The 24,897-nt window shown below is 34.1% G+C and overlaps 2 protein-coding genes across 4 annotated transcripts; one reads left to right on the forward strand and one right to left on the reverse strand.

Moving 5' to 3' along the window:
• The first annotated feature begins 1,349 nt into the window (after positions 1-1,349).
• On the forward strand, positions 1,350-22,258 carry LOC117120054 (probable E3 ubiquitin-protein ligase RNF144A-A). Of its 3 annotated transcripts, none has more exons than XM_033265060.1 (8): positions 1,350-2,066; positions 13,516-13,655; positions 15,706-15,810; positions 15,992-16,052; positions 18,017-18,126; positions 18,644-18,765; positions 20,285-20,519; positions 21,449-22,258. In XM_033265060.1, the coding sequence occupies exons 2-8, from the start codon at positions 13,527-13,529 to the stop codon at positions 21,581-21,583; spliced, it is 897 nt and encodes a 298-aa protein (XP_033120951.1). In that variant the 5' UTR covers positions 1,350-2,066; positions 13,516-13,526; the 3' UTR covers positions 21,584-22,258. The 3 variants fall into 3 exon arrangements, with proteins under 3 accessions (XP_033120951.1, XP_033120952.1, XP_033120950.1); XM_033265061.1 differs by lacking the exon at positions 1,350-2,066 and adding an exon at positions 5,831-5,969; XM_033265059.1 differs by lacking the exon at positions 1,350-2,066 and adding an exon at positions 8,915-9,116.
• Positions 3,685-8,564, reverse strand: LOC117120053 (patched domain-containing protein 3-like). Its single transcript, XM_033265058.1, has 3 exons — positions 7,418-8,564; positions 4,908-6,491; positions 3,685-4,578 (listed from the first exon to the last, which is right to left on the reverse strand). The coding sequence occupies exons 1-3, from the start codon at positions 8,403-8,405 to the stop codon at positions 4,553-4,555; spliced, it is 2,598 nt and encodes an 865-aa protein (XP_033120949.1). The 5' UTR covers positions 8,406-8,564; the 3' UTR covers positions 3,685-4,552.
• Positions 22,259-24,897: the final 2,639 nt, after the last annotated feature.

Below are 24,897 nucleotides of genomic sequence, written 5' to 3' on the forward strand. Positions count from 1 at the left end.
ACAGGGGGACTTGAGCTCGTAGGCTCGAGCTGGGAGAAGGGGTTAAGAGGGGTTCCTATAGATGACCGAAAATGGCACTCTCAGACTGTGACAGACATGTATTGGCTTGGTGTGGGCCTATTTTTATATGTTTTATGGTCTGAATGCCCGACGAGCTCTGTCAGGCGGGGGGGGGGGGTTGCTTGACCTGTCCGGTGGGGCTTAAGTCCCCCTCCCGCCACCCCGCTGGCGCCGCCACTGGCTTATATTATCGCACTGGCAGTTCTTAATATGTTGCAACATTTGAGAAGGTAGGAACAACCTTTTACTGTCTATCTGATTCTAAAGCATTTTTCATTTTAAAACCATTGGATTTAGGGGAGGGGGAGCCAGCCCGGCCCCCCCCCCTCCCCCCCCCCCCCTTGAGGTAAAAGAAAGAAAAAAACGAGAGCCCAGGGACACCCAAAATGTTATTTTTGGGCATCTGGAACGCAAAAATTTTGCGGGGGCATACCCCTGGACCCCTAGGACAGTATTGTCTCGATTAGCCCAACTTTCGGCCCCTCTTCCGCCCCTTTTGGACATCTCTGGATCCGCCCCTGCCTGTAGTTGTAAATTCAAAATTATTAAGAAGGCTTATACCATCCCACTTGCAGTTCTTCATATGTTGCAACATTTGAGAAGGTAGGAACAACTTTTTACTGTCTATCTGATTCTAAAGCATGTTTCATTTTAAAACCATCTTCAATGACATAAACTTTGTTTGCATAAATTTGCTCATTTACCCTCGTATTTTCAGCAATTTCTTTTGTTGCAAGTAAGTGTAGTTGTACAGTGGTAGCAGCCAGCATTGTTGCGTCTTAAATATACAGATGTAAGCACACTCTTTAGCCATGAAACTACATCTTTCATTATCGCTGTTCTGGGCTTGTGTTTGGAACACCGCAATTCAACAAAAATGTGCCAAGATACTCATTTTCCAGAAATCTGCTCGAGATTCTCTGAATGTTCTAATCGGACCACCGTCTGGGACAAAGGGCTTCTTGTCGGGCGAATCCTGGCACCACCCCTACCATGACCACATAATATTAGGTTTATATTTTTTCACGATAATTCCTGACAAGAAGGGGTAGGGGTGTTGCATGATGTGGTTAGGGAGGAGATGGTGTTATTCAGGGACTGGTATTCCCAGGCAGGTTAAGGTGCTGTGTCCAACTGGTGACACCACTGACAGAAATTGGTATGTATAAAGTGAAATTATTATAAACTCACCTTAAAAGGGTTTAAAATACCGCTAAAACAGAAAAATGACAACATTGATACCACAAACATTGTTTTTTTTTTTATTTTTATAGAAAAACATTTATTATTGTTGTAATCAAAGGAATCTATGTATATATCAGCGGAAAATACTGGTAAATTTTACTATTATTTTTTTTTAATGAAAAATGCCAGTTTTTCTGGCAACACTACTCGTACGTTTTTTAATTACCCACATTTTTAAAACTGGAATTCTCTAAGGCAGCATTAGAACTACCTATTTGTAGAAAATCAGTTCTAAAAAAGCACCACTTTGACGTTTATGAGCAATTAAAGTTTGGACGTTTTTCATAATTTGAAAAAAAACCCCGAAAAACACCGCCTTTTAAAAACATGGTATCTTCCAACTACGAAATCCAAAAAAACATTTAAAAATATGCATATATATAACAGATACCCAATGTATTGACCTTATACACACACTCATTATTTTTGATAAATAAACCATAAGGATATCAGAAATATTGTATCAAATTATTACTAATATTAACATTTAAAAACAGCCAAAAAATGACAAAAATTGCCAAAAATACAAATTTACCCGTTGCCATGGAAATATAAGCACAAAGTGCATAAAACTTTATATTTGATTTCTCTTAATAAAGGTATAGCCATGTGCAAAATTTGAAAGAAATCCATTTTTTTGAGTCCGCACTATTTTTGAAATTTCTTTGATTTTTATAGACAACTGCTCTTAATATTCTAAACCAGTGGCGGATCCAATAATTCGAAATAGAGGGGGCCCCAGAGTGGAACTTTCACAGATGGTGAGTATAAAATCCCAAAAGTCGTTTTTTGCTAACAAATAGTTTACAAAAATTATGCCTATTCTAGTTAATTTAAGGTACCGATTTTGCCATAATATAGGCTGGAGCGGATGTGGGATTTGGCGGTGGGGTGCGTGCAAGGGCGCAGATCTGTTTTGAATCCACCGTGGTTGAGACGCAAAAAATAATAATTGGAGAAACAGTACTGTACCTGTAGATGCCCGGAGATGATACTTCTGTTATAGTAGAATTCATCATCATCATCCCATCACCAATTCACATGGTCGTATCGGTGATTTTCGGCAGTCACAGAGATGTAATTAATAATATGAGTGATGTACCATTATTAGGCCTACCATAGAAAATAAAACTAAAGAAACACTTTCGTTGGTGTATTTAAAGATGTATTGTCCCATGCTAAATACCAAAAACATCATAAAAATATTTTTTGAAATTAACTTGCCCATTTTGAAGTAACATAAAAGTTATCAACTTGAACTTATAAATTAATGTATTTAAAAAATGTCTACTCATCAGTTTGCAGCGAAAAATGATAGAAGTCACTGGAAGTGTTTTATTATTTTTATTATAATTTTTTTGGTTTAAAAATCAGAGTACACATTTTTTAAATTCAATAATTTTTTATGCACAAGTTAATAATTTTATGCTATTGCAATATGATTAAGTTTATTTCAAAATTATTTTTTATGATTTTTTGACATTAGCAAGGGACAATACATCTTTAATTTACTTGACCTACCTCAAAGCCATGAGGCCAAATCCACCTCAGCTCCCACCATGGTTGGGGCTGAGGTGAATTGTGAAAAGTATTTTTCTTAATAGGCCCTACAATTTAAGGGGTTGCGATCGCACCTCTGCACCCTCACCCTCCCCCGCGCATCCGTTCCAATAAGGAGCCACGTACGGTCTTAGTTATGCGAACCTGTAAGTACATACAGTTCAAGAATAGATGTCCATATTTATTATAATACATGATTCATTTATTGCACCATGAATAGGACCATTCTCTTACAATATTAATAAAATAAAACGAGTGGATATTGAAACACGACTAACCATAATAATATATATTAAATCCTCTAGCTTTCGTCCAATCAGTGGACTTCTTCAGTAGTGTGAACTTTTGAAAAAGTCCACTTGTTTGAATATCAATTCATGGTTAGTCCTTTGTCCTGATTATTTATGCCACTAATAGTTATAAAGTTTTGTTTTTCCTTATATTGTACACAGAATTTCGTTTAGCTCTTACAGGTAACCTAAAAATAGATTAAGGTTAAGTTTCATCCATCCATAATTTGTTACGAGACCATTGACTCACTACAATTAACTGTTTACCAATTAGTTATTTATGTATTAACGAAATCCATACTTTAATATTAACAGGATGTTCTAGCTACACAGTAGTAAGACTTTAATAACCACACACATGTGGACAAATTTCCTCAATTGTCTACTGAATTGGATTTGTACTGTTTATTAGTGTAATTATTTAATTTTTTTATTTTTATTTTATTTCATCAAAGTCCAACAGTGACCAAAGTCACCCTTTACAGGATTGAATAGTAAACTAAATATAAATAGGTGAATATACAGTTACGATAAGTAAGAAGAACTAAATATTACTAACATTGGACAAAACTTTTTGACGAAAACACATAAGAGAATCACAGAAAATGTCAATAGGAAAATCAGTTTTACATAAAGAATTGTTTAACGGCATTAAATGTCCATTAATAGAGGTCAACCATAGTGACAAAAATACAATTATATTTTTAGTTTTTTTTTTACCATGAAGTTTTTTATAAAGTAGAGAAAGGTTTTGCAGTTGGAATTGTAGGACTATCTATAACAAAGAAAATATTTACTTGTAAAATAGTACATTTTGACAGTAAAATTTAAAATATGGCATATTCTGCCGTTTTCTTTTAGATTGGTTTGATCTGTATCTTTGCTTTTTCACTATCACGATTCGGGAAAAAAACGCATTGAATTTGATATGGAATCTGGGAGAATTGCAAAAATCCTGTATGATTTTATCCATGTAATTTTGACTAGAAAAGTTCATGTTACTACCATAGCTTTCTCGTCCTAATATTTTAGAAGCATATTCTTTCGTTACAGCTCAACATAGATATAGTATCTTTAACCATGGACCTATTAATAAGATTAATATTAATAATAATAAAAAATTAATAGGTCCATGCTTTAACGTTGGAAAATGGTGTCAGTAATACTGTTGGACTACCAATAATTGAACTTTAGGATAGAATCTGGAATGGATAATCTAATTCTATGTGCCATGTGTTCGTTGAGGTTTCGTCTATACGTTGTGACATACTAGGTTGCCCTTGGGTGAAGCTGCTAGCCTCTCCACAGTGTCTCCGGTCTCATCTCAGAATAACTTATACAACATCCATACCGTTAATATCTTCTGTTACTTCCCAGCACCAGCGGTTGGTTATATTTCAAACAATTGATACTAAAGGTGACACTGCAAAAAAATTAACAAAATAATAACATTGTATGAAATTCAATTATCAGTGGAAATAATTAAAATATTAAAAATATGACGATAGATTCATCAATCAATCATTCAACAGGGACTTATAAAGTGTCAATCCACGACAAAAAATGAGTGGCGCTATGACGTTGGCATCAAAGCGCATAATGAGATCGATACTGTACTCAGATGAACTGTACTTTGAATCAAGGAATTAAACAGGACTGCAGTTTCAGAATGTGATAGGTTTCAGTCGTCGCTGCGTTCCCTCATTTGAACCATCACTGATGATTAAGTTAAGAATGAATGTTGACACCAACCTTCGTATATAGTTGTTGATTTGTTTAATAGGTATTGCTCCGTTCGTTGAGGTTCTACCACTTTCTTTGTTCCTGGTCCCAGAATCGTCAACAAAACCGGTAGGACAAACATTGCATGAAAGAAACCAAACGTCATCAACAGGAATATTGTTTTAAATGCATTGATAAATATTGTGGATGACGAAAGCAAAAGAAACATCGATGAACCAGAGACAACAAAGTATATCTGTACGATTGGCATCCCCATCGTACTCAAGGCAGACAACGCACGCTGATTGGATGTTTCTGCGTCCGATAGAACATACGCATATGTCATGTGGGTCGAGAAATCAACGCTAAAGCCAATGCTCAATATTATGCATATCATAGAGAATATGTCAAGGTTTACGCCCCAAAAAGTCATATAACCTACGACCCCGGTTTCTATTGAGAAAACACTGAATGTGATCCAAATTGAAGATATTGGGTTTGGGATGAAGAGGAGTGTAAGAATGAACATACATATTGTTGCGATTAAACAAAGTTCTAGAGTGAAAGAAATAACATCTTCGCGTTGTTCGATTGCAATAAAAAATGGACTGAAGACAGTTATTTTTGTTGTAGGCGAATCAGCTATACTGCGCATGTCTCGCATTAGCTTGGAGTCATCGGAATACGTATACGCATTTTTAGTCATAATAAGAAACCTGGAATTAATAAATTTGCGGTCTCTGGACTTACTGAACACCAAGTCGTGCTTAAACTGTTCGCCGTCTGATGTCTTTAAAAAATCATTTTGCAGTTTGTCCATGAAAATAGCTTGCGTGACATTACAACTTCCAATCGAGCTAATCAGAAAGTTGCAATACGCTCTCAACCAGGAGACTGTAAACTCTGGTCCGCAAGAGTACACACTCGATTCAAACGACTGAGTGATTTTCTCAAAGTTATTTTGAACATCTCCTCGCCAATATTCCTGTTCTTCGGTCATTATGACGTACACAGGTGGGCCGTATTCTTCTAAATCAGACGTGTAGCTGTATGACATGTTGTTAGTCGCCTCATTCTCTTTCACAAGTATTGGTAGGTTAAAACAACCATATATTGCAAATACTTCATAGAAGACGATAATTAATATAATTATGTATTTACTGACAGGGTGTATTATAAATGGGGCGAGGTATGCTTGAATAAGCCACGAAATCAGAGGTTTAATCTCATACATAGTAAATTCTCGATCAAGGTGGACCCCACCTGCACAAAGGCATCGGTATGGAGCATTTGGCGATTTATCTTTTACGTGTGCGCAGCAATGGCTGTTCTCATTTTCTTGTTTGCCGGTATAGAAGAGGCATGCTCCAAAGAACGTTATTTGATATACATACGTGAAGAGTATTGAAAATCCCGCGCATAAGCAAGGTACCCGAATACACAGAAAGGGGTTGATTGCTCCTATCATATAGATAATGACGTTCGCAAAACTAGTGATTGCAATCGAAATTGCTGTGTCATTGTAGCATCGGCTTAAACGGTCTTCTGTTGTCAGCCTGGGATCTGTTTCGCGCCAGGAAGACAGTAGGATGAATGTGTTTTCAAGACCAATACCTATCGAAATAAAAAAACAAAACAAAAAAAAAACAAGTGTATTACTTTAAAATAGTTATGTTGTTTTTTGTAATAATATCATTGATAGAGCTTGGAACCTAACAATCCCGAATCCTAGTTTGTCGGTGTCGGATTGCCGACTCCTGCTTTGTCGAAACCGAATTCATCTATCGAATAAACCTGTTTTTTTACTGTTCTATCACAAGCAATCAAACGGAGCAATTCACTAATCACCGTGAGAAAAATAAGGGACGGTTTGGGAAATACAGCACAAGATACTTCCAAAGACCCACATACCGACAACTGCTGTACCTAACCTCGGAACACCACCACCACCCTTAGACAACTTGAAAAGTAAATTAAATTGACATTCCCTTCCTCTATTATTGTATTAATATAATTTTATCGTAATTTTTTTTTTATGTTTTTTTCTTAAGGATCTTTTTTTAGGAATCAATTTTATCGTAATTTTGTTTATTTGACTTTTTCATTGCTCATGACCGTATGGTCTTTTGTGATTTTCGTAATTATCTTTGAAATTTTTATATTGAATACATTTTGCATGTATATAGGCCCCCTTACTGTGTTGTGCTTAGTTTTGTGAATGTTATCTGTCTTGCTGAATTTGTTTAGATTGACGCAATTTAGTTCAATACTGCAATGTCAATTTTTTTTGTTTTTAATATTAAACCAGAATGAAATGAAAATAATGAGGTCATAAAAAGCGAAAAATGATGTATATCACGAATAATGACTGTTGGTTTGTTTTAATGAGAGTAAATGGCTTTTGACAAAGGCAGAGCAGGCCGCATTCAGAGGACGACATGCGGATTTTAATTTTTTTGCGGGTCATGTACAGTATATAGGGCCTATGCAGTTAGCGTGTGCCGAAGTGTTAATAGTCGAAGTTAAAGTCATTTACTTACCAATTGTTAAAAATACTACACAAATCGCAACAACATTTAGTTTTGCTTGAAAGAAGGAGACAATGCCAAATGCTGAAATGCAAGCAAGAATTGCCGATATCAATCCACACTGAGCTAAAAAGGGTTTACTGAGGACCCATTCTCTCCTCATACATGTCATCGAAGCAAATGTTGCAATGGCAAAAAAACTAATAATGATGTATGGTATGGTATTTTTCAACGTAGAGTAAAGTTGCTCGGAAAATGTCTGGGAAGTGTAGTACACGATGTTAATACTTTCAGATTCGTAGTTGCGTAAGACGGCGCTGATTTGTTTTTCCCACATGGAAGACAACGTACTATCGTCTACTGTATCCGATTTAAGGATGTACGCCAAGATAATTTCGCGCGCGGACTCCAGGTAATTTGTTCCGCTCCGCACAGTTACGCCACCTAGCGAATTTCCAAGAAAATACTGTACCCCATCAGAACGGAGTGTAAATGGATACGTAAGATTAGAGTTCGGAACAAAACTATTGTTACCGTAATATACTTCAACAAGTGGATTCAAGACGCAGGTACCATTCCATTTAGCACACACATCTACGAAACCAAATTCATCATTAACAATAGAATTCCTTATGAAATCATCAAGCTTCAACACTTCCATCAAAATTCCATCGTTGATTAAATTTTCCCCAGATGATGACGTAATTCTTATATTGCACCCCTTTTCTATAACTTTTGTCCCACGGTTCAGAAAATACTCTGAGTAGTTCGTAGGGAAATACAACTCTGTTTGATATTGTTCATGCACTGCCTTGGAATATAGCGGAGTGAACAATTTATCAACGTCGGTTTCAAACGTAGCAAAGAAGGCACCAAAACTGAGACAACCAGTTAGAATCAACGGGAATAGTATGTAGAGATGCGGCTTATTTGATATAGAATTACTGAGACAGTGTGATAATATGTTGAGCTCTCGGCGAATATGACTTGCAGCGTCCATGTTATAGAGTATTTTTCCATTGACCCTTCACTGCACAGCGCGTGACTAATTATATTTATCCCTCTACCAGCATATTTTTGTGCAGCACACCAAGTATTTGATTATGTAATGAGTTGAGATTTCGAGTCGAAAAATTATAGGTACATTTAACTTATGACTAGAAATAATTGAAAATATTTAAAATAATAACTTTTCTTTACCCATAGGCCTACTACACAGTGTATTAATGAATGCAAAAAACAGCCGGTAATACGGTATTTTAATCATACCATATTACTAATTATAATATGTTCTTGCAAACAAAGGATATTTTGTTTAATCATGAATATACCTACTATAATATTATTAGTTGCATATTATCTATCATTGAATTACATATTTTAATTCTATTCTGAGATCACCTTGTGTGTCCAAAACGCACGACAAGAACGCAAGAGTTGGCCAGCACTTGGCAAAGACGAGGGGGAACCATAATAAAAGAGATAGAGGGGGCTGTCGCTCTACAAAGTTGTTGTTTTTTTTCTCGCCACCCGAAACATCACAAGACGATACATGTAATATTATGATGGAAAAGAATGACATTATCGGCATTATAATACAGAGTGGCCTAATCGATAACATATTTGATGACATGTAATATACCGGCTGTTGTCTTCCGATGAAAAGCATTTCCCTTAAGAATCGAAGTCATTTAAGATTCACTAAACGAAGGTAAACATTATCTGGTATACTACAATGCATTGAAACGCCTGATTTTATTGGTTGTTTCTCTTTTCCGTGAACCCGATATAGGCCTAGGGCCTAGCTAGCCTAGGCGGTCACCGCCTAGGCAGGCGTCCCTAAGCCTAGGCTAGGCCGGAGAACCCTGGGCCTAGGTAGGCTAATGTGGTAGGCTAGAATAGCTTTTTATTAGAGGGTAGCAGTCGTTGAGTTACAGTACTAGACCTAGGCTAGGCCTAGTTTAGGACAGGGCTAATCACCCTAGCCTAATTTAACCTACTACTCCTAAGCCCAGGTCTAGCCTAGACAGATTTGTTGGCCTAGCCTAGGCCCTACACTTACTTTGTAATAGGCCTGCGGCCTATTTACAAAGTAAGTATTTACAAAGTAAGTATTTACAAAGTAAGAGCAAAATGACTGTTCGCCTGCTTGCCCCTGTGCAAAAAGTTGGGCCTAGCCTTTCTAGGCCTAGAAATCAAACAGCACATTTTGACAATACATTTCAATTTTTGTGATGCCATCCATTTTGGCTGTGAACCAGTATACAGTAGTAGTATCACACCTGTGGCCATTCTGTGTCAGATCACCCAATGTTAAACACCCCACCGACTCGGATTTTAACGAAAATTGGAAAGAATGATTATTCGCCAGAGAAAAGCTTAAATTTCAAATATTAATATGAGCCGTCAAAAATTAAGAAAAAAAGCAAAAAACCATGAAAATGGGCGCAGCCGCTCATTTTCGAACAGTCATAACATGAAAACTTCTAGGCCAATTTTGATATAGTAAATATCATTGAAAAGGAGATGCTCTGAGGATTCCATGTTGTCAGAATTGCAATATGATGAGGTTAATACTGGATGACCTTTTGCCCTGTGTTTTCACCCCCTGATTTTTCTAATTTTATTTTTTTTTTAATCTTTGAAGTGTTGCCTATATATTAAAAGCTAAGATATGTTTTTCCCCATTACTTGATAATATGCAATTGTATGTAAGTTGGTTAAAAATAACAAGGGTCACCCTATATAAATCTAATGTATAAAAAAAATGATATGTTTGATTACACAATGTCCAGTGAGAACCTCTTTAGAAACAAGCATAAATGCTTGAAATGAAATGTCTTTATTGTTTATAAATTTGTTTTTCTGACATATCTAATGTCTGATGCTGAGAATTTCAAAATAAATGTAATCAAATTTTGCCATGCCTCAGTGTTATAGGCCTACGGTATAGTAAAGTCTTTATGAGTATTCCTGACACATCAAGGGTGCAAGTGGTCATTGTTACAATGATTACTGAAAGAAAAAAATTTGACTACCTATTTTTGTTATGCTAAAATGCGTGTTTTGTACTCTGAATCGTAACGCAAAAACAATTTATAAAATTTAAAATATGACCACTATACTAGAATTTGTAAGTATTTTTTACACCACTAATCAATTCCTTGGCCCTAAAAAAAATATATATAGACCATAATAGTACTTCAGATAAAAAGGTTATGACCTTTTTCACATATTTTAACTGCCAAAGAGGGGTAATTTTTCCCCTGCCCTCTCAAATTAATTTTTTGGCCCGCACTGTCCCATTTTCCAACCGATTTTCTTAAAAAAGATTTCAAAATGCTCAGAACAATGGACTGCTTCATTTTAAGACTTGTACATTTGGTATTTGATAATCGCCCATTTATAGCCCACCACTACTAGTTGTATCTCACAATATTCTTCAAACCTGCTATTTTTAACGGTTTATTACATTAAAATGGGGCAAAACATGTCCTGGCTTTTACTATCATTTTATAAGGAACATTTCTGAAATCCCAAAATACAGGGTTTTTACATCATATTTTTTGTTCCATAAGGTCATGTCAAAGGTCAAATTAAAAGCAAAATGGAAATTTGAATTTAAATTCATTGTACTGCAATTCTAATTACAGATTTGGAATCCTTGTCCAATCTCCTTTAATATGTTAGTTGTTTCATGAAAATCGGACTAGTACATTTTTATTTATTTGCATTTAAAAAATGGCGGTCACCCGTAATTTTGCCATTTTTAGTCATTTTCGGCAATTTTTGATCATCCATAACTTATGATCTGTTGGTCCGATTGTGAAAAAAATTGAAATTTTGCTTTTTCTTACCCAAATGAATCTACAAATCAAAATCAGAGATGGCGAGGTATAAATCTCTTTTTTTTTGGCGGATCCAGTAGGGGGAGCATGGGGGAATGTTCCCTGTTTTGCCCCTAAATTTTAAAAATTTTAAAGCATAATGTTATGTGCTACTCACTTATCTATTCTGAAACTGTTGTGCCCACCCCCCTCTCCCACATTTAATAAATTCTGGATCCGTCCCTGTTTTTCAGAGTTGTAGTTATTAGAATGTGTTTTTAGTTTCTTTTTGTTAACCTGTGGAAAATTTTAATCTAATATTTTTGTTGACAAATCTTTTCAGTCATATCAGTTGCCCATTTTATTATTTTGCTTATTATATGTATTATTATATTTACTTCCTCTATAAAAAAATATATATAGGTACATAAACAACTTTATTATATGTATTATATTTATTTCCTCCATAAAAAATATATATATGTAACCGGAATTTCTATGTTAAGTAGTCACTCGATGAAAATTGTTGTGCCTCTTTAATTAGTCTAACATCAAGCGGAAATGCTATACTGTATCAAGCGTGCATTTCGATACTACGAGTATGTATTATATCAAGTATAATTATATTTTTAACAACAATAATAAAACGGGTTGTCACGATACATATATTATATAATATATATGCATAGGCCTAGCTATATACTATAATAAATAACGATAAAGTAAGACATACCTAAGAGCTACTGTACTATCCTAGGCGAAAGAAAAACCAAGTAAAGTTTAGATTGGACAAAGCAAAAGTAAGTTCTAAAGAATTGGCACGTTCCTTAGGAATGCGTCACAGCGCACGCGCCATCTCTACAGCAATGGACACGCACATTCAACATAATATAGAGGGCACGTACTGAGTTAATGTGCTTATGTTACATACATATAAACAACTTTACAAAATTAAAACATTAAAATTGAAAGAAAAAGAAAATTCATTGTTCACAAGGAGATACGGATTGCTGGTGAGTTCCTGTTCAATAAATGTTTGGAATCCACAAGCACTCATCAGCAAAATGAATAATCATGCAACAATTAAAAAGTTATATGAATGATTTCTTAACATTAAAGTATATTTAAAGTGTTACTAATATAAACTGCTAACAAATTAATTAGATTTTTGATAGAAATAAGATTATAGAAGATAACTTAAGTGAATCTCTCCAACTGATACATGTAAATATGTAGCCTATGATTTCATTGACTGAATTAATGACCAAATATAAAATATATAAAATTCCTTAATCATATAAGATGTTTGTATTGTTTTTATAAAATCAAGTTTATCCCTATTAGGATCTAAGCTGATACTCGCTAGGAATTTTTTTTTTTTTTTAAGGTATTGCATAATACATTGTACAAGATGAATTTAGGCGAGACTTTTTGTAAATAAAATTTTGTTTTCTTACTCAGCAAATAGTTTTGCCAAAATCATCCAGACTGCAGAGAAAGAAAAATAAAGTTAAAAATTTAAAAAAAATAAGAAAAAATAAAGTTTTATTGGTGTATGTAAAATAAGATGGTTAAATGCTTCAAATTTATATAATTATAAAGAAATATACATACCTTATCTTTGGAGATTTTTACGGTAGCAGAGGGCGTAATCAAAATAAAGAAAAACTTTTTTTCCCTGAAATTTCCACTTTTTTTTTATGGCGGTGGGTGTGCTAATAAAATTTTTATTCGAAATCATCAATATTTACAGTCGGCGGGTTAGCTAAACAGGGTATTAAAATGTCTCGCCTTACACACATTATATTACATAAAAACTTTGGTATAGGGAAATACCTCTATCTATATTAAAGATAATTATAATATTTTGAAGAAAAACTTAACTGATTGAATTATACAGTAGAAAAATTACAGTAGGTACTAGTAAGTTAATTTCTGATATTTATTTATTTTGTGACACTGACAGTTTAGAATCAATGTGTAGAGTGTATAAGATTGCAATGTGGGTCAAGATATTGGTTTAAAAAATGTTGCACAAATACTCTATGAACAAATTAAATTCAACATTATTATAAAGTAATAATACAGTATTGATAATGATATCAATGTATATTATTAATCATGATTATTTATCCTCATTAATGATTGGCTAACCTGCTGACTGACTACTATATTGACGTAATCGTTTCATTCAAATGGGCGAGATTGATCGTTATCCAATCAGAGACATGCCGGCTCGCAATTAAATGTAACCTACCTAATATTGTTCTTGATTTTTTACAGTTTGAATCAAGATGGCAGTTAGTGTTGTAAGCTCCGATCTAGCCCTTGATCCTCTCATAAATTGCAAGCTATGCATGCTGGAGCAACCAGTGAAGGCAATGCATACCATGCACCAGTGTAGCTGTATCTATTGTAAAAAGGTAAGCTTGCCCAGAGAACCTACATAGTTTTTAACTACTACATGCTTCTTCGATATTATGGGTCCTTGAGCAATTATTATGATCATTGTCATTAATTTTTCTCACAATTTTTTTCACATATTTATAGCATTAATTTTTAAACTGTAAATATTATGAGATATAAAACAGCATTATGAGGTAGTGTACTTTGACATGAGTAAAAACTTGCATAGCTACAGTATATAGAAATAACTAATATTTGAGTGTACAGTAATTGAGAAAGTAACAGGATTCAAACTTAGGAATTTTACACTTACACAAAAGTCAGAGTGATTTTCAGTTTTACCTTGCCTCAGCTTTATTGTTGAACCAGTCAATCTTTAGACAAAATTATAATAAACATAGAACTAATTGCAACAGAAATATTTTGCGGAATCTGTTCGTGAAATATACACATAACATACTAATAGTCCGAAAAAATCCTGTCAGAACATTATTAATTTTAAGGATAAACGGTTTATGGCACAAATGCTGTGTTAGAGCATATAAAAGCCTGCTGTTGCCAAGGTGTTGCTATGGAAAAGTGGCCGTCCTAAATAATTGTTAGCTGGCTAACCCCTTGCTCTAAGCATTATGTAGAATTAAAAAATGATTTTTGTGTGTGTTTCTATTCATTAAGTTACAATTCTGTTTTCACTGTATTTTCACTGTTGAGTATAACTAGTTCATTTATATTCTGTGTTATGTCTAGGTAGAAATATATCAATATAAATAATATAACCACAGTCACAATTACTTTCATTAACATGCAAGAGATTTTCTAATATTTAAAAACAACACCCATTGTATTTCTTTCGGGCATGGATTGTTGATAAAGTAAGGCGTGGATTGTTAATAAACTACTGTAATCATTTTTTTATTGAGCCTTTTGAGATTTAATTTACAACTGATAAAAATTTAGCAAGCATAATGTAGAATTAAAAATTATTTTTGTGTGTTTTGTGTTCATCAATTTTTACTTTTCTGTTTTCGTTGCGTATTCACCATTTTGTAAGGGTGGGCGTTGCGAGAACCTCCTAGCGATTGCCCCTTAAGAGCCAGGCGTGGGTGTCTGTGAGCATAATTAGTTCATTTATATTCTGTGTTATGTCTGGGTAAATGTACAGGTATATTAATATAAATGATACAATGATTAGAATACAGTCACAAATCATTCAAGGGATTTTCTACTATTACTGTACAACATATATTATCTTAATGTTGGGCATGGATTGTTGATAAAATAAGGTGTGGATTGTTGAAAAACTACTGTAATCATTTTTTTTTTATTGAGCCTTTTCATATTTAATTTACAACTGAATAACATTTAGGTCTACATTAAGGAGAGATAAGCTAAATTCTTATCGAAAGACATGACTATTTTATAATGTTGGTTCTGTATAGTTTTGAAAACATTTTATCTTAATGGCTTTTATTGTTGTTGATGACATGCTTGTTAATAATTATGTGGTGTGGTACCTCTTCTAAGAGAGTGTTTTCCATACCAATTCACAAAATCGGGCAAACAGATAGGTGGTAAAATTAATAGTAAAGTAAAAGTAAATCCTTACCAAGCAGGTCAAGCTCATAAGGCTGGCTGGAGACTCTTCCATCGCAGTTACTCCCAAAAAAATTACTGGTACCCATTAATACAAGTGAATACAAGTGAATACAAGTGAATAGACTACTGTAAACCAGAGTAGATGAAAGTGTATACTCAAGCAAGCAAAAGGCAAATAATTGGAAACCCCAACCTAGAGATTAGGAATCCAAACCATTCCCATTGTACGAAAGTACTTCCACTGTAGTAAAATATGTGACACTTAAATCGTTTGTGTACTCTACATCTAATGTACGTTTCTTATAACAAAGATTTTAAACTATCTATGAAACATCACACCCTAACCTTAATTCATATTTTCTGTTTGCCTAATACTTTGTTAGCCTCAACATATTATACCTGATAAGTAACTAATAATGATATTGGTTAATTATAATAATATTCATAGATATATTTATTGTTGTATTACAGTGTTTAAAACAATACCTGAGTCTACTAATCAGTGAAGGGTCTGTTAGCATTGTCACTTGTCCAGATGCAGAATGTCCAGAGAAAGGAAAGATAGATGGTTCTGAGGTTAGATTTTCTTGATGTATTATTTCTGTTACAGTACAAATTTCATTATGTATTTAAATTCATATTCTGTATATTTTATCATGTTTTATCAAATTGTATTGTAAACTTATTATATTTTTAGTGTGTGTGTGTGTGTGTGTGTGTATATATAGTGTATAAAGGGTTTTTTTTCCTTTTACAGATACGTCTGCTAGTAAACATGAAGGACTTCGAGCGGTACAGACAACTGAAATTTGAAATAGGTAAGCATAAGAGAATTTTCAACAGAAAATTATCTATTAGTAGATTATAAAATTAGTTAATGAATTATTCATACAAAATACCTAACACTACGTATAATTTTTAATAGAGAAAAAGGTAGTGACATGGATTCAACTAGTCAATTAAATACTGACAAAACATTAAAGTCTGATTAAATGAATGTTAAGAGAGACTAGCTCAAGAGTGAGTTATGGGGCATTTCATTCATCTAATTTAAACTTAACTATAGTGCATTTTGTTGGCTGCTTAAGTTTTTTTTTTTTTTTTTTTTTTTTTAGGGTCAGCTTTTAGGCCTAGCATTTGCTTGTAGACCAAAGACATCCTATTTTAACTGATTATACTTATTTCACTAATTATACTACTAATTGTAATGTAGCCAAATCAATGTAATAGTAAGTCAGAATTTGGCAATATATTCACAAATCATAGATATATATTTTAGATTTTATCTAATATTAGTTAGGTATACAAAACATATTTTTCTTTTATGTCAGCTCTTGATGACTGCTTGGGGCCCCTTGACAGACGAAAAATTGCTTCAATTAACCACTATACTTCCTATTGCTACTCCACTGGTTACAGCAAACCTGAGGAGTACTCTAAGTACCATAGATGATGAATGTCTGATATAACATAGTAGGATAGCATGATTGGATTTACTTGACTGCCATTACCCTGAGTAATCATTTGATTTGTCTGCTTTGTATGATATCCGAGTTTTTGAAATCACCAGATGTTTTCCATGCCTTCATAAATCATGTTTGTAAAGGTTCTTCTGATGTCACTTATGGATGAATATTGATTAAATGAACAGAGTTACCAAAAAAATCATGCTTGGATTTATTGAATTATTTAACAGCATCCATTTATTGTAATTCTAAAACAGATTAAAATTTACAAAAATTATTCTTTAATGCCCTGTTAAGAATGTTTTTTATTATACATAAACTAAGTGACAGGATCCTTGATTGAATGTTTATGAGGCCAAGTAAAAAAAAAAAGTAGTTTCTCATCCTATATTTTGAAAATGAGAGAATGAGGGCACATTTTCTTTCTTCTTTTTTTTGACACCAAAATGTCAAATCCAAAATGGGAAACAGTTACTTCTTCCTCATTTTTACCAAGTATAGATACATTGAATGCAAATAGAAGAAGCACTAGACGTTAGTCATACCATATGTATATTGAGGTTATAATAGCTCAACTGAAATTCTCACTAGGAAGTGCTTGAACATTTCCCCAACCACAAAAGAAAGAGAGGAATTTTATTGATGTGAGTCAGCCAGATTTTCGTACATTTTGTTAAATAAAGGAAATGAAAAAAAAACAATTTGGCGAGGCAGAGAAAATGGATGCTCAAGGGGGACGAGAATCTAGTAGTTTTATTATTTGGCCTTAAATGACTTGATTAATTAATTTGTCATTAAAGATGCATTCACACCAAATCCAAATTTCTGGATCAAAGACCCTACTGAATCAATCAAACAAATCAAACCAGTATATAAGAATGGGGATGTTGTTTTTAATGTGTTTGGCTGTTTACTGTTGCAACTTTTATATTGCGCCCATGATCATTGGCTTGTGGTATACCAAATAACAATTATTATTATTGTTGTTAATACTGTACATTAGTTGAAACTTTCAACTGTGATAAAATTATAAAAATACCCTTGACCATCGAATTGCTCATATGGATGGATGGATTTATTTGGTGTAAGCACCAGGGATAACCCATAAAAAATTGAAGAAGACTTGTTTCCAGTGGTGTCCTTGGTCATTTAAAGGGAACAAATTAAGTTATCAACTAACTATTTATATAATAATAATTATCTATAATATTTTAATTAATAATATTGATATTATTATAGTTAATTATTTTTATTGTTGTTATTTCTAATATTATTAAATAATACTATATATAATTTATCGTATTGATATTTTGTAGAGGTTGATCTGGATCCACACCGTACCTGGTGCCCTGAGGTGGGCTGTGAGACCATTTGCCATGTCTGTACTGGAGATGCGCACAAGGCTAGATCAGTAACTTGTCCAACGGTAAGAGCAAGTTCATTTGCATCTTATTCAACGTCCCAGTTCTGTATTTTCCTAAGTTCACAGTTTTAAGTCATGAAGATTGTCAGATTAATTTGTTGATAAGTTCACAGAAGTATGGATGATGCAAGCATGTAAACAAATAAACAAAAATCTGAAGACAATATAGCTAGTGTGGTAGTTAAATCAAATAATTTGAGTCATATGCCTGTGTTTGCTTCTGATTGGTCAAAAGGACACTTATACGATAACAGATTGAAAGTTCATTTTTACGTCCCAGGCATATTAACATGACGATGTTCAAACATTACAAATATAATTATGCATGTACATATACCTTGCAGTGATGTCAAACCATTCAATATTACTGAGTGTCTCGGATCTAAAAATCTCATTACCAAGTGTAAGCCATCATATGTACAGTAGTCTTCTTACGTACCTAATCTTAAGGCACTTTATATCTAAATTAGATCATAAAAAACAATTGTTGATTGTTCTTTTTTATTGTTATGTTCTACAGTGTCACTTACAATTTTGTTCAGTATGCAAATCATCATGGCATGAAAACCAGACTTGCTCAGAATATGGTAATTATCTAAAATCCCAACCACACTCAAGTCTCAAAATTCGAGAAATTTTTAGGTAAGTATTTTTAGATAAATATAACTATATGTGGGTTGGTGGTATTATTGTATAAAGAATTACAATGCTTAATATTCCAAACATAAATTGCATCATTAAGGATTAAATGCCAACAAACTATATATTCACAATAAATTTTGTATACACAATAAACTATGAAGTCAGGTAGGGTACAACATTATGCGTATTCAATGACATTGTTTTGAATATAATAATTTATTGATAAAGAAATGAAGCCTATTTTTGTATTGCAGCACACTTTTATTTGGTAGCATTATATAGCACAAAATATTACCGATTTTTAAATTGTAGCTAAATTTTCAAACATTATTTCTAAGTATTCTTTCTGAAAAGTATCAGACATCATGCTATCGATGAGATACTATATTTGACAAATTTATTTCCTTGTAAAATTGAAGAGAATTGATTATCAAGTAAGTTATTAATTTTTTAATGAAAAATTTTATTTCTGGTAAATGCATATTAATTTTACAAATTAAAGTGATTCAAATATTTCAGTTGATAAATTATATACCATTTTATCGGGTCACAGCGCCACCGACTCCTCACAACTTTTCACTAGGGGACATCTCTCCAGAGCAACTCAGCTTGTTGTTCGCAATTTTTTTTATTGTTTTGGCATTTTGTTTTTAAAGACTAGCCTAGGCCTAGACTAAAGCTATGTTCACATCAAAGCCTGGATTCGGTCTGGTGCCCAGACAAAAAATCCTAAAAAATGGGTTCAGTCGTAAAGAATAGGACTGTTCACATCAATTTTGTATGATTTTCAATCCGGACTCCGGATCCGGACCGATGGATCTGAGAGCCATTTGTATAGTGAAATTGTACGTTTTTTTTCCCTTGGACCAATCAGCAGCAAGGTTGGTTGGTTTGAACCAATCGAACGCATATGCAGTTAACCCGAATAACTGTATTCCGTGCACAATGTGAACGCAGCATTCAAAAAACATATTTTTTGTTCGGGATCCGGGCTTGATGTGAACGTAGCTTAGCTCACTACTACAATATCGTGCACCAGTCACAGCACAGCTGGATACTCTTTTTGAAATGGAGTATAATCAATTATTGAATTATTATCTGAAAGCCAGCCTCCAGATAAAAAAATGTTGATGTGTTGCACAAATAAATATTCTAAAACACTGAAGGGTTGTTTGAAGATATGTTCTGGGATGGCTGTAAGATTCAAGTTATTGAAAGTGAAAAAACTGGGAGGAATACCTCAAAAGCTAAATGAAAATTAAATAGGATTAATTATTAAATGCTATAAATTATGAAATTTTTGTCTTATTTCTGAAACACATTATTCTAGCTTTTTGATATTTGAATAGAAATTTATTTTAGTAGAAACATTACAGTCAATAGGCTGACTGAAATTACTGTGTTTGCGATGCAATAATAAACCAAAATATAACAAAATTATAGCTTAATTTTGAAGAATTATACATGAAAAATTATCAGTAAATTTAAGCTTTATTTATATTGTCTTTTATTTTTGCAGCATTCCATTTGAAAATGAAATAGAATCGAACATCAAACGCTGTCCTATGTGCCACATTCCAATTGAGCGTGATGAGGGTTGCGCACAGATGATGTGCAAACGCTGTAAGCATGTGTTCTGCTGGTACTGTCTAGCTAACCTAGATGATGACTTTCTTCTGCGTCATTATGATCAAGGGCCTTGTAAGGATAAACTGGGCCACTCTAGGGCTTCGATCCTCTGGCATAGGACACAGGTATGGTGTTATGTACTATAATACTATATAGTGCTAATTAGCCTCCCCTGAAGCTCCGGGGAGAGGCTATTGTTTTTAACCATGTTCTTCATGTTGTCGTTATCATCGTTGTCTCTGCTGTTTTTGGTCATTCGTTTGTTACCACGAGGCAGTGGTGTATCTAGGGGGTGTGCGCAGGGGTGGAAATGTCCCCAAATACTCACTTCCCACCTGCACAGTCGCCTGTTAAAAAAAAAATATCATGCTCAAGTCACCTTATTTTGCAAGCTAGGCTCCCCTCCCTCACCATCATATATCCCCTACTTCATGTTTGCTTTCCCCCCCCCCCCACTCCCCCCCCCCCAATCAGCAACCCCCCTATATTAATATTAAAATTCTTAGATATGCCAATGAGAAGAAGACTTTGAAACATACTCCTTCCTCTTGGCCCAAATACCATCGTAATACCCATCCCAAACACAAATTCAAAATGCTTATACATTTTCAGAAAAGGAGTTCTTGTTACTGCAGTTAGCAAAAGTTATTGTCAAAGCTACTGACATTTCAATAGTGTTTTCATATACCAATTGCTGCCTGCCAGCAAATTTGATGATTTTTTTTTTTTTTTTGAATGTTGTATGCATCTATTTATTGTCATGGTTAAATATTTTGGCAATACCTACCTTGTATGCGCTTAGCTGGCTCTATATGGACAATTTAAAAGTAAAAATTTTTCATTTGGGAGAACACTGAACTCGTTTAATGTTTACCATGCTGTAAGTGGCGGATTTGTTTCTGCTGTTGTTTTGGTAAATAATAAAATAATTAAAAAATGATAATAAATAAATTCTTCTGTCAAGTTTATTAGCTAATGTTGACTTGTGTAGCAGCAAATAAAATCTTGAATGATAATAGAAACAGTAAATTATTTTTTTGGATGTGTTTTACAGGTGATTGGTGTCTTTGCTGGCTTTGGACTCTTAATTCTTCTCATGTCACCATTCCTAGTTTTAGCAGCTCCATGTATACTCTGCTGTAAGTGCAAGATATGTAAATGCTTCCAGGAAGACAATGATGCTTCATAGGAATGGCAACATATAAATGGAACAATTGATTGATTGATTGATTGATTGATTGATTGATTGATTGATTGATTGATTAAAGATGACATCCGAGTACCAGGATTACTGCTTCCTGCCTGAGTTCCATAGCAACAGGAAAATAAGTTTTTGAAATATTTTTTAAATTTTTCTTTTCAAGCAAGTTTTTCAGAATTAATATTATATATGCACATCTTTAGTAAGGTAATAGGTACAGTATAGATGTATTGCAAAGCTTTACCCTGCATATTTTCATCTTCTGCTTTTTGTATCAACATTTAAAAATAATTTATTTAAATATATTTTAGAGATTGCAGTGGTATTTGGAGTCCTAAATAGTATATAGTAGCTAGCTTGAATTTATGGGTAGGATACTTTATCTAATTTGACTCTTCACCCTAGAGTATGGGTAATTGTACTGTATCGATAGTTCTTGGTCTATGCTAAATGCATGAATAAGAATTTTTGTCTTCACTTTGAATAGACGGCTGCTCAACTACAGCATATTTGAGCATAATTGCAGTCTGCACAATCCCACATGCCAATTAGCTTTGCCTTTCGCGATAACACAGATTCCTTAATTTAGATGTAATTGCTACAATATGGTCTTCTTTTGACCAATCAGGTTAATGTATTTTTAACAAGGCACAAAAACATCAACAACTGTGTGTGATATTTCTTTCCTTGTTACATCTTCACAGACGGAGTACCTTAATTAAGAGAGATAGTAAGATAATAGTAAAAATTAAGCCATTTTGTTTTCTTATGCTACATCTCACCAAGCTAGTCTTCCTCTTTATATAATGTAAACCACTTTCATTTACTGTAGTACACAAAAACTTGGCATTGCCACCATACTCTGTTATGTTCTGTACTAGATACCATTGTCAAAATGGTTGAATTTAAGCCTGATAATCTACAAGGAGCAGAGGGGTTGGCACAGCGGTTGCAGTTGGGTTCTTATTTCTAAGGTCGGGAGTGTAAACAGTGGCGGATTCAGGGGGTGGGGGTGGGATAGGGCAGCCAGCCCGGTTAATCCCACCCCCCACTAAATTTTTCAAAATTAAATAAAAAAGAAAATTCTACTCTAAGAGTGCCATTTCCGGAAATCTAGTGCCATAATCATAAATTTTCCTAAGCCCCAACCATCTTGGGGCTGAGGGAGTATAGACCCTCCATTTGTCAAAGTCCCTCTTTCAGCCCCCCCCCCCCCCCCTATTTCAGATTCCTGGACCCTCTATTTCAGATTCCTGGATCTGCCACTGGTAAACCGTTTGATGTGCATTTTGTTTGTTCATTAGACAGGCACTACCTATGCTTGTCTCTCCCCACCAAGGAGTACAAATCTGGTAAGATGGTGTAACATTGAATGTTAATAGTCTGTGTAGATGAATTTGGAGGAAGTTACAACACTTGTCAGTGCCTTGTTTTCTTTGGTGAAAGGCACAGTATAAATTCCTATATTAGTTTTACTGTTATTGATCTATGACTGTTGCTGTTTCCAATTACTGTACTGTACATGGCAGTACAGTAAAGCCTTGTTTCCATAGAATTGCTACACAGTCGCTACAGCGTTTTCACTGCAATCCTTGCACTGCGTAACTGTCCCTGACGCAATCGGGAACGCTCCCCGAGTGAACTGACTAATCAGCGCCACTAAAAGAGTCGGTGATAGCATGTAGTGATTTTTATGGAAGGCTTAATGTGAAACGCAAACTACTGTACTTCAATTCAGTAATACACCAAAGAGATTTAAATTATAGATCATCGTACAGATGCTGTTTACACTAGTTTAACAATTGTGAAACATCCAGTTGTCAAAGCTGCCAACTTTAAAAAAAAAACTTAAATAACTATGCCATGAACAGTGCTTCTTAAAACCTTTAAAGTACTTATAAGCCTAATATGTATCCATGAGTGTAAATGTGGTTATTTTTTGGTATTGTTTACTAACAGTATATGCTAGGAGCATAATATTAGGGATCTCTGAAAAGTGGCAGTGCAGAAGCTAAACCATTAAAGGAAGACAGGCCACTTCAGAATGGGCTTGACCTGTTCAGTGGGGGACTTAATGTACCCCATGTACCCCGCTGGTGCCGCCACTGCTGATGATACATGGTGACACATGTTGAAATATTTGATACAAAAACCATGCTTCACCTCCCCTTGATATTTTTTACTGAATTCACAGTTGTATGTTGTGCATGTTATATGTGTGTGTATGTATTATGATGGATCTCCTGGTCCCCGGTTCAGCTGTCGTCGCTGCTCTACTTGCGTTTAAGCTGGAGAGCTGAAATGCAAGTTTCGAATGGGACGTTTAAGCCGTTGGTCCCGTGTACACGTTAGAGAATGCAGTATACTATTCGGAAAAGAGTAGGGGATTGTCTCCCAGTGTACTGCCCAATCACCACCAAAAGGACCCCACTGGAAATAAGTCTTCTTTAGACTTTCATGGGTTATCTTTGGGTGTTTACACCGAATAAATGCATGCATGCATGCATGCATCCATCCAATTAATTTATATATCCACTGATATAGTATTGAGATGTGATTTCCAGCTTCCCCGACTGCAAATTTATTGGTATTTTTAACTTTATATTTATTAGCTACAGATATATATATCCATGTTAGTTTAATGTGCTGTAATATATTCAAGACATTCCTATGAAATATATTTTACAAGAACAACAGAGTAGAACATATATAAATTAGCACTATTCTATATATCGTTAAATTTTGTTAGAGTGTAATAGCAAATCTGATGTTTAATTTCTTAAAAGCTAGTAGAGTAATTATAAAATTATTGTTTACTTCATCTTTGAAAAACTAGCATGTCTGCTGCTGCTAGGTTTCATATCCATCCACTAAATATAATTAATTAATTAATTTATCCATCAATCCTATAATCAACAATTTAAACAGAAATAGATATTAAACGCAGAAGAAAAAAATGTTAGAATTCCCTTTACCTTCACACTTATGCATCAATATTAATTCACAAAGCCTACTAACTACCACTTTCTGATTTATGAAATAGCTCACCTTGTCGCATTGGTGACAGAATATAATTATGACACCTGACTATGTGGAGGTATTTTGAGTATCACTGAAATATACAAGTATATTGTAAAGCATAATTGAGCCAATAAGGAGGCTTTAATGAGACGAATACAGTATTTGAGAGTAGCACTTATTAAAGATTATTACAGCATTAAAGTGGGAGAAGTGTTTATTAGATAATTTACAGTATATTCATTATAAATTGCTGGCCCGGGACACACACCCCCCCCCCCCTC

This window comes from Anneissia japonica, unplaced genomic scaffold (genome assembly GCF_011630105.1).
Source record: "Anneissia japonica isolate Jap-2015-1 unplaced genomic scaffold, ASM1163010v1 scaffold287597_len576451_cov177, whole genome shotgun sequence".
Classification (NCBI taxonomy): Eukaryota; Metazoa; Echinodermata; class Crinoidea; order Comatulida; family Comatulidae; genus Anneissia; species Anneissia japonica.

Coding starts and splice junctions, on each gene's coding strand:
- LOC117120054 (XM_033265060.1), top strand. CDS start 13,527: ATGGCAGTTAGTGTTGTAAGCTCCGATCTAGCCCTTGATCCTCTCATA. Junction 16,053..18,016: donor ACAACTGAAATTTGAAATAG/GTAAGCATAAGA, acceptor GATATTTTGTAG/AGGTTGATCTGGATCCACAC. Junction 18,766..20,284: donor AAAATTCGAGAAATTTTTAG/GTAAGTATTTTT, acceptor TTATTTTTGCAG/CATTCCATTTGAAAATGAAA.
- LOC117120053 (XM_033265058.1), bottom strand. CDS start 8,405: ATGGACGCTGCAAGTCATATTCGCCGAGAGCTCAACATATTATCACAC. Junction 6,492..7,417: donor TGTAGTATTTTTAACAATTG/GTAAGTAAATGA, acceptor TTATTTCGATAG/GTATTGGTCTTGAAAACACA. Junction 4,579..4,907: donor ATCAACAACTATATACGAAG/GTTGGTGTCAAC, acceptor ATTTTTTTGCAG/TGTCACCTTTAGTATCAATT.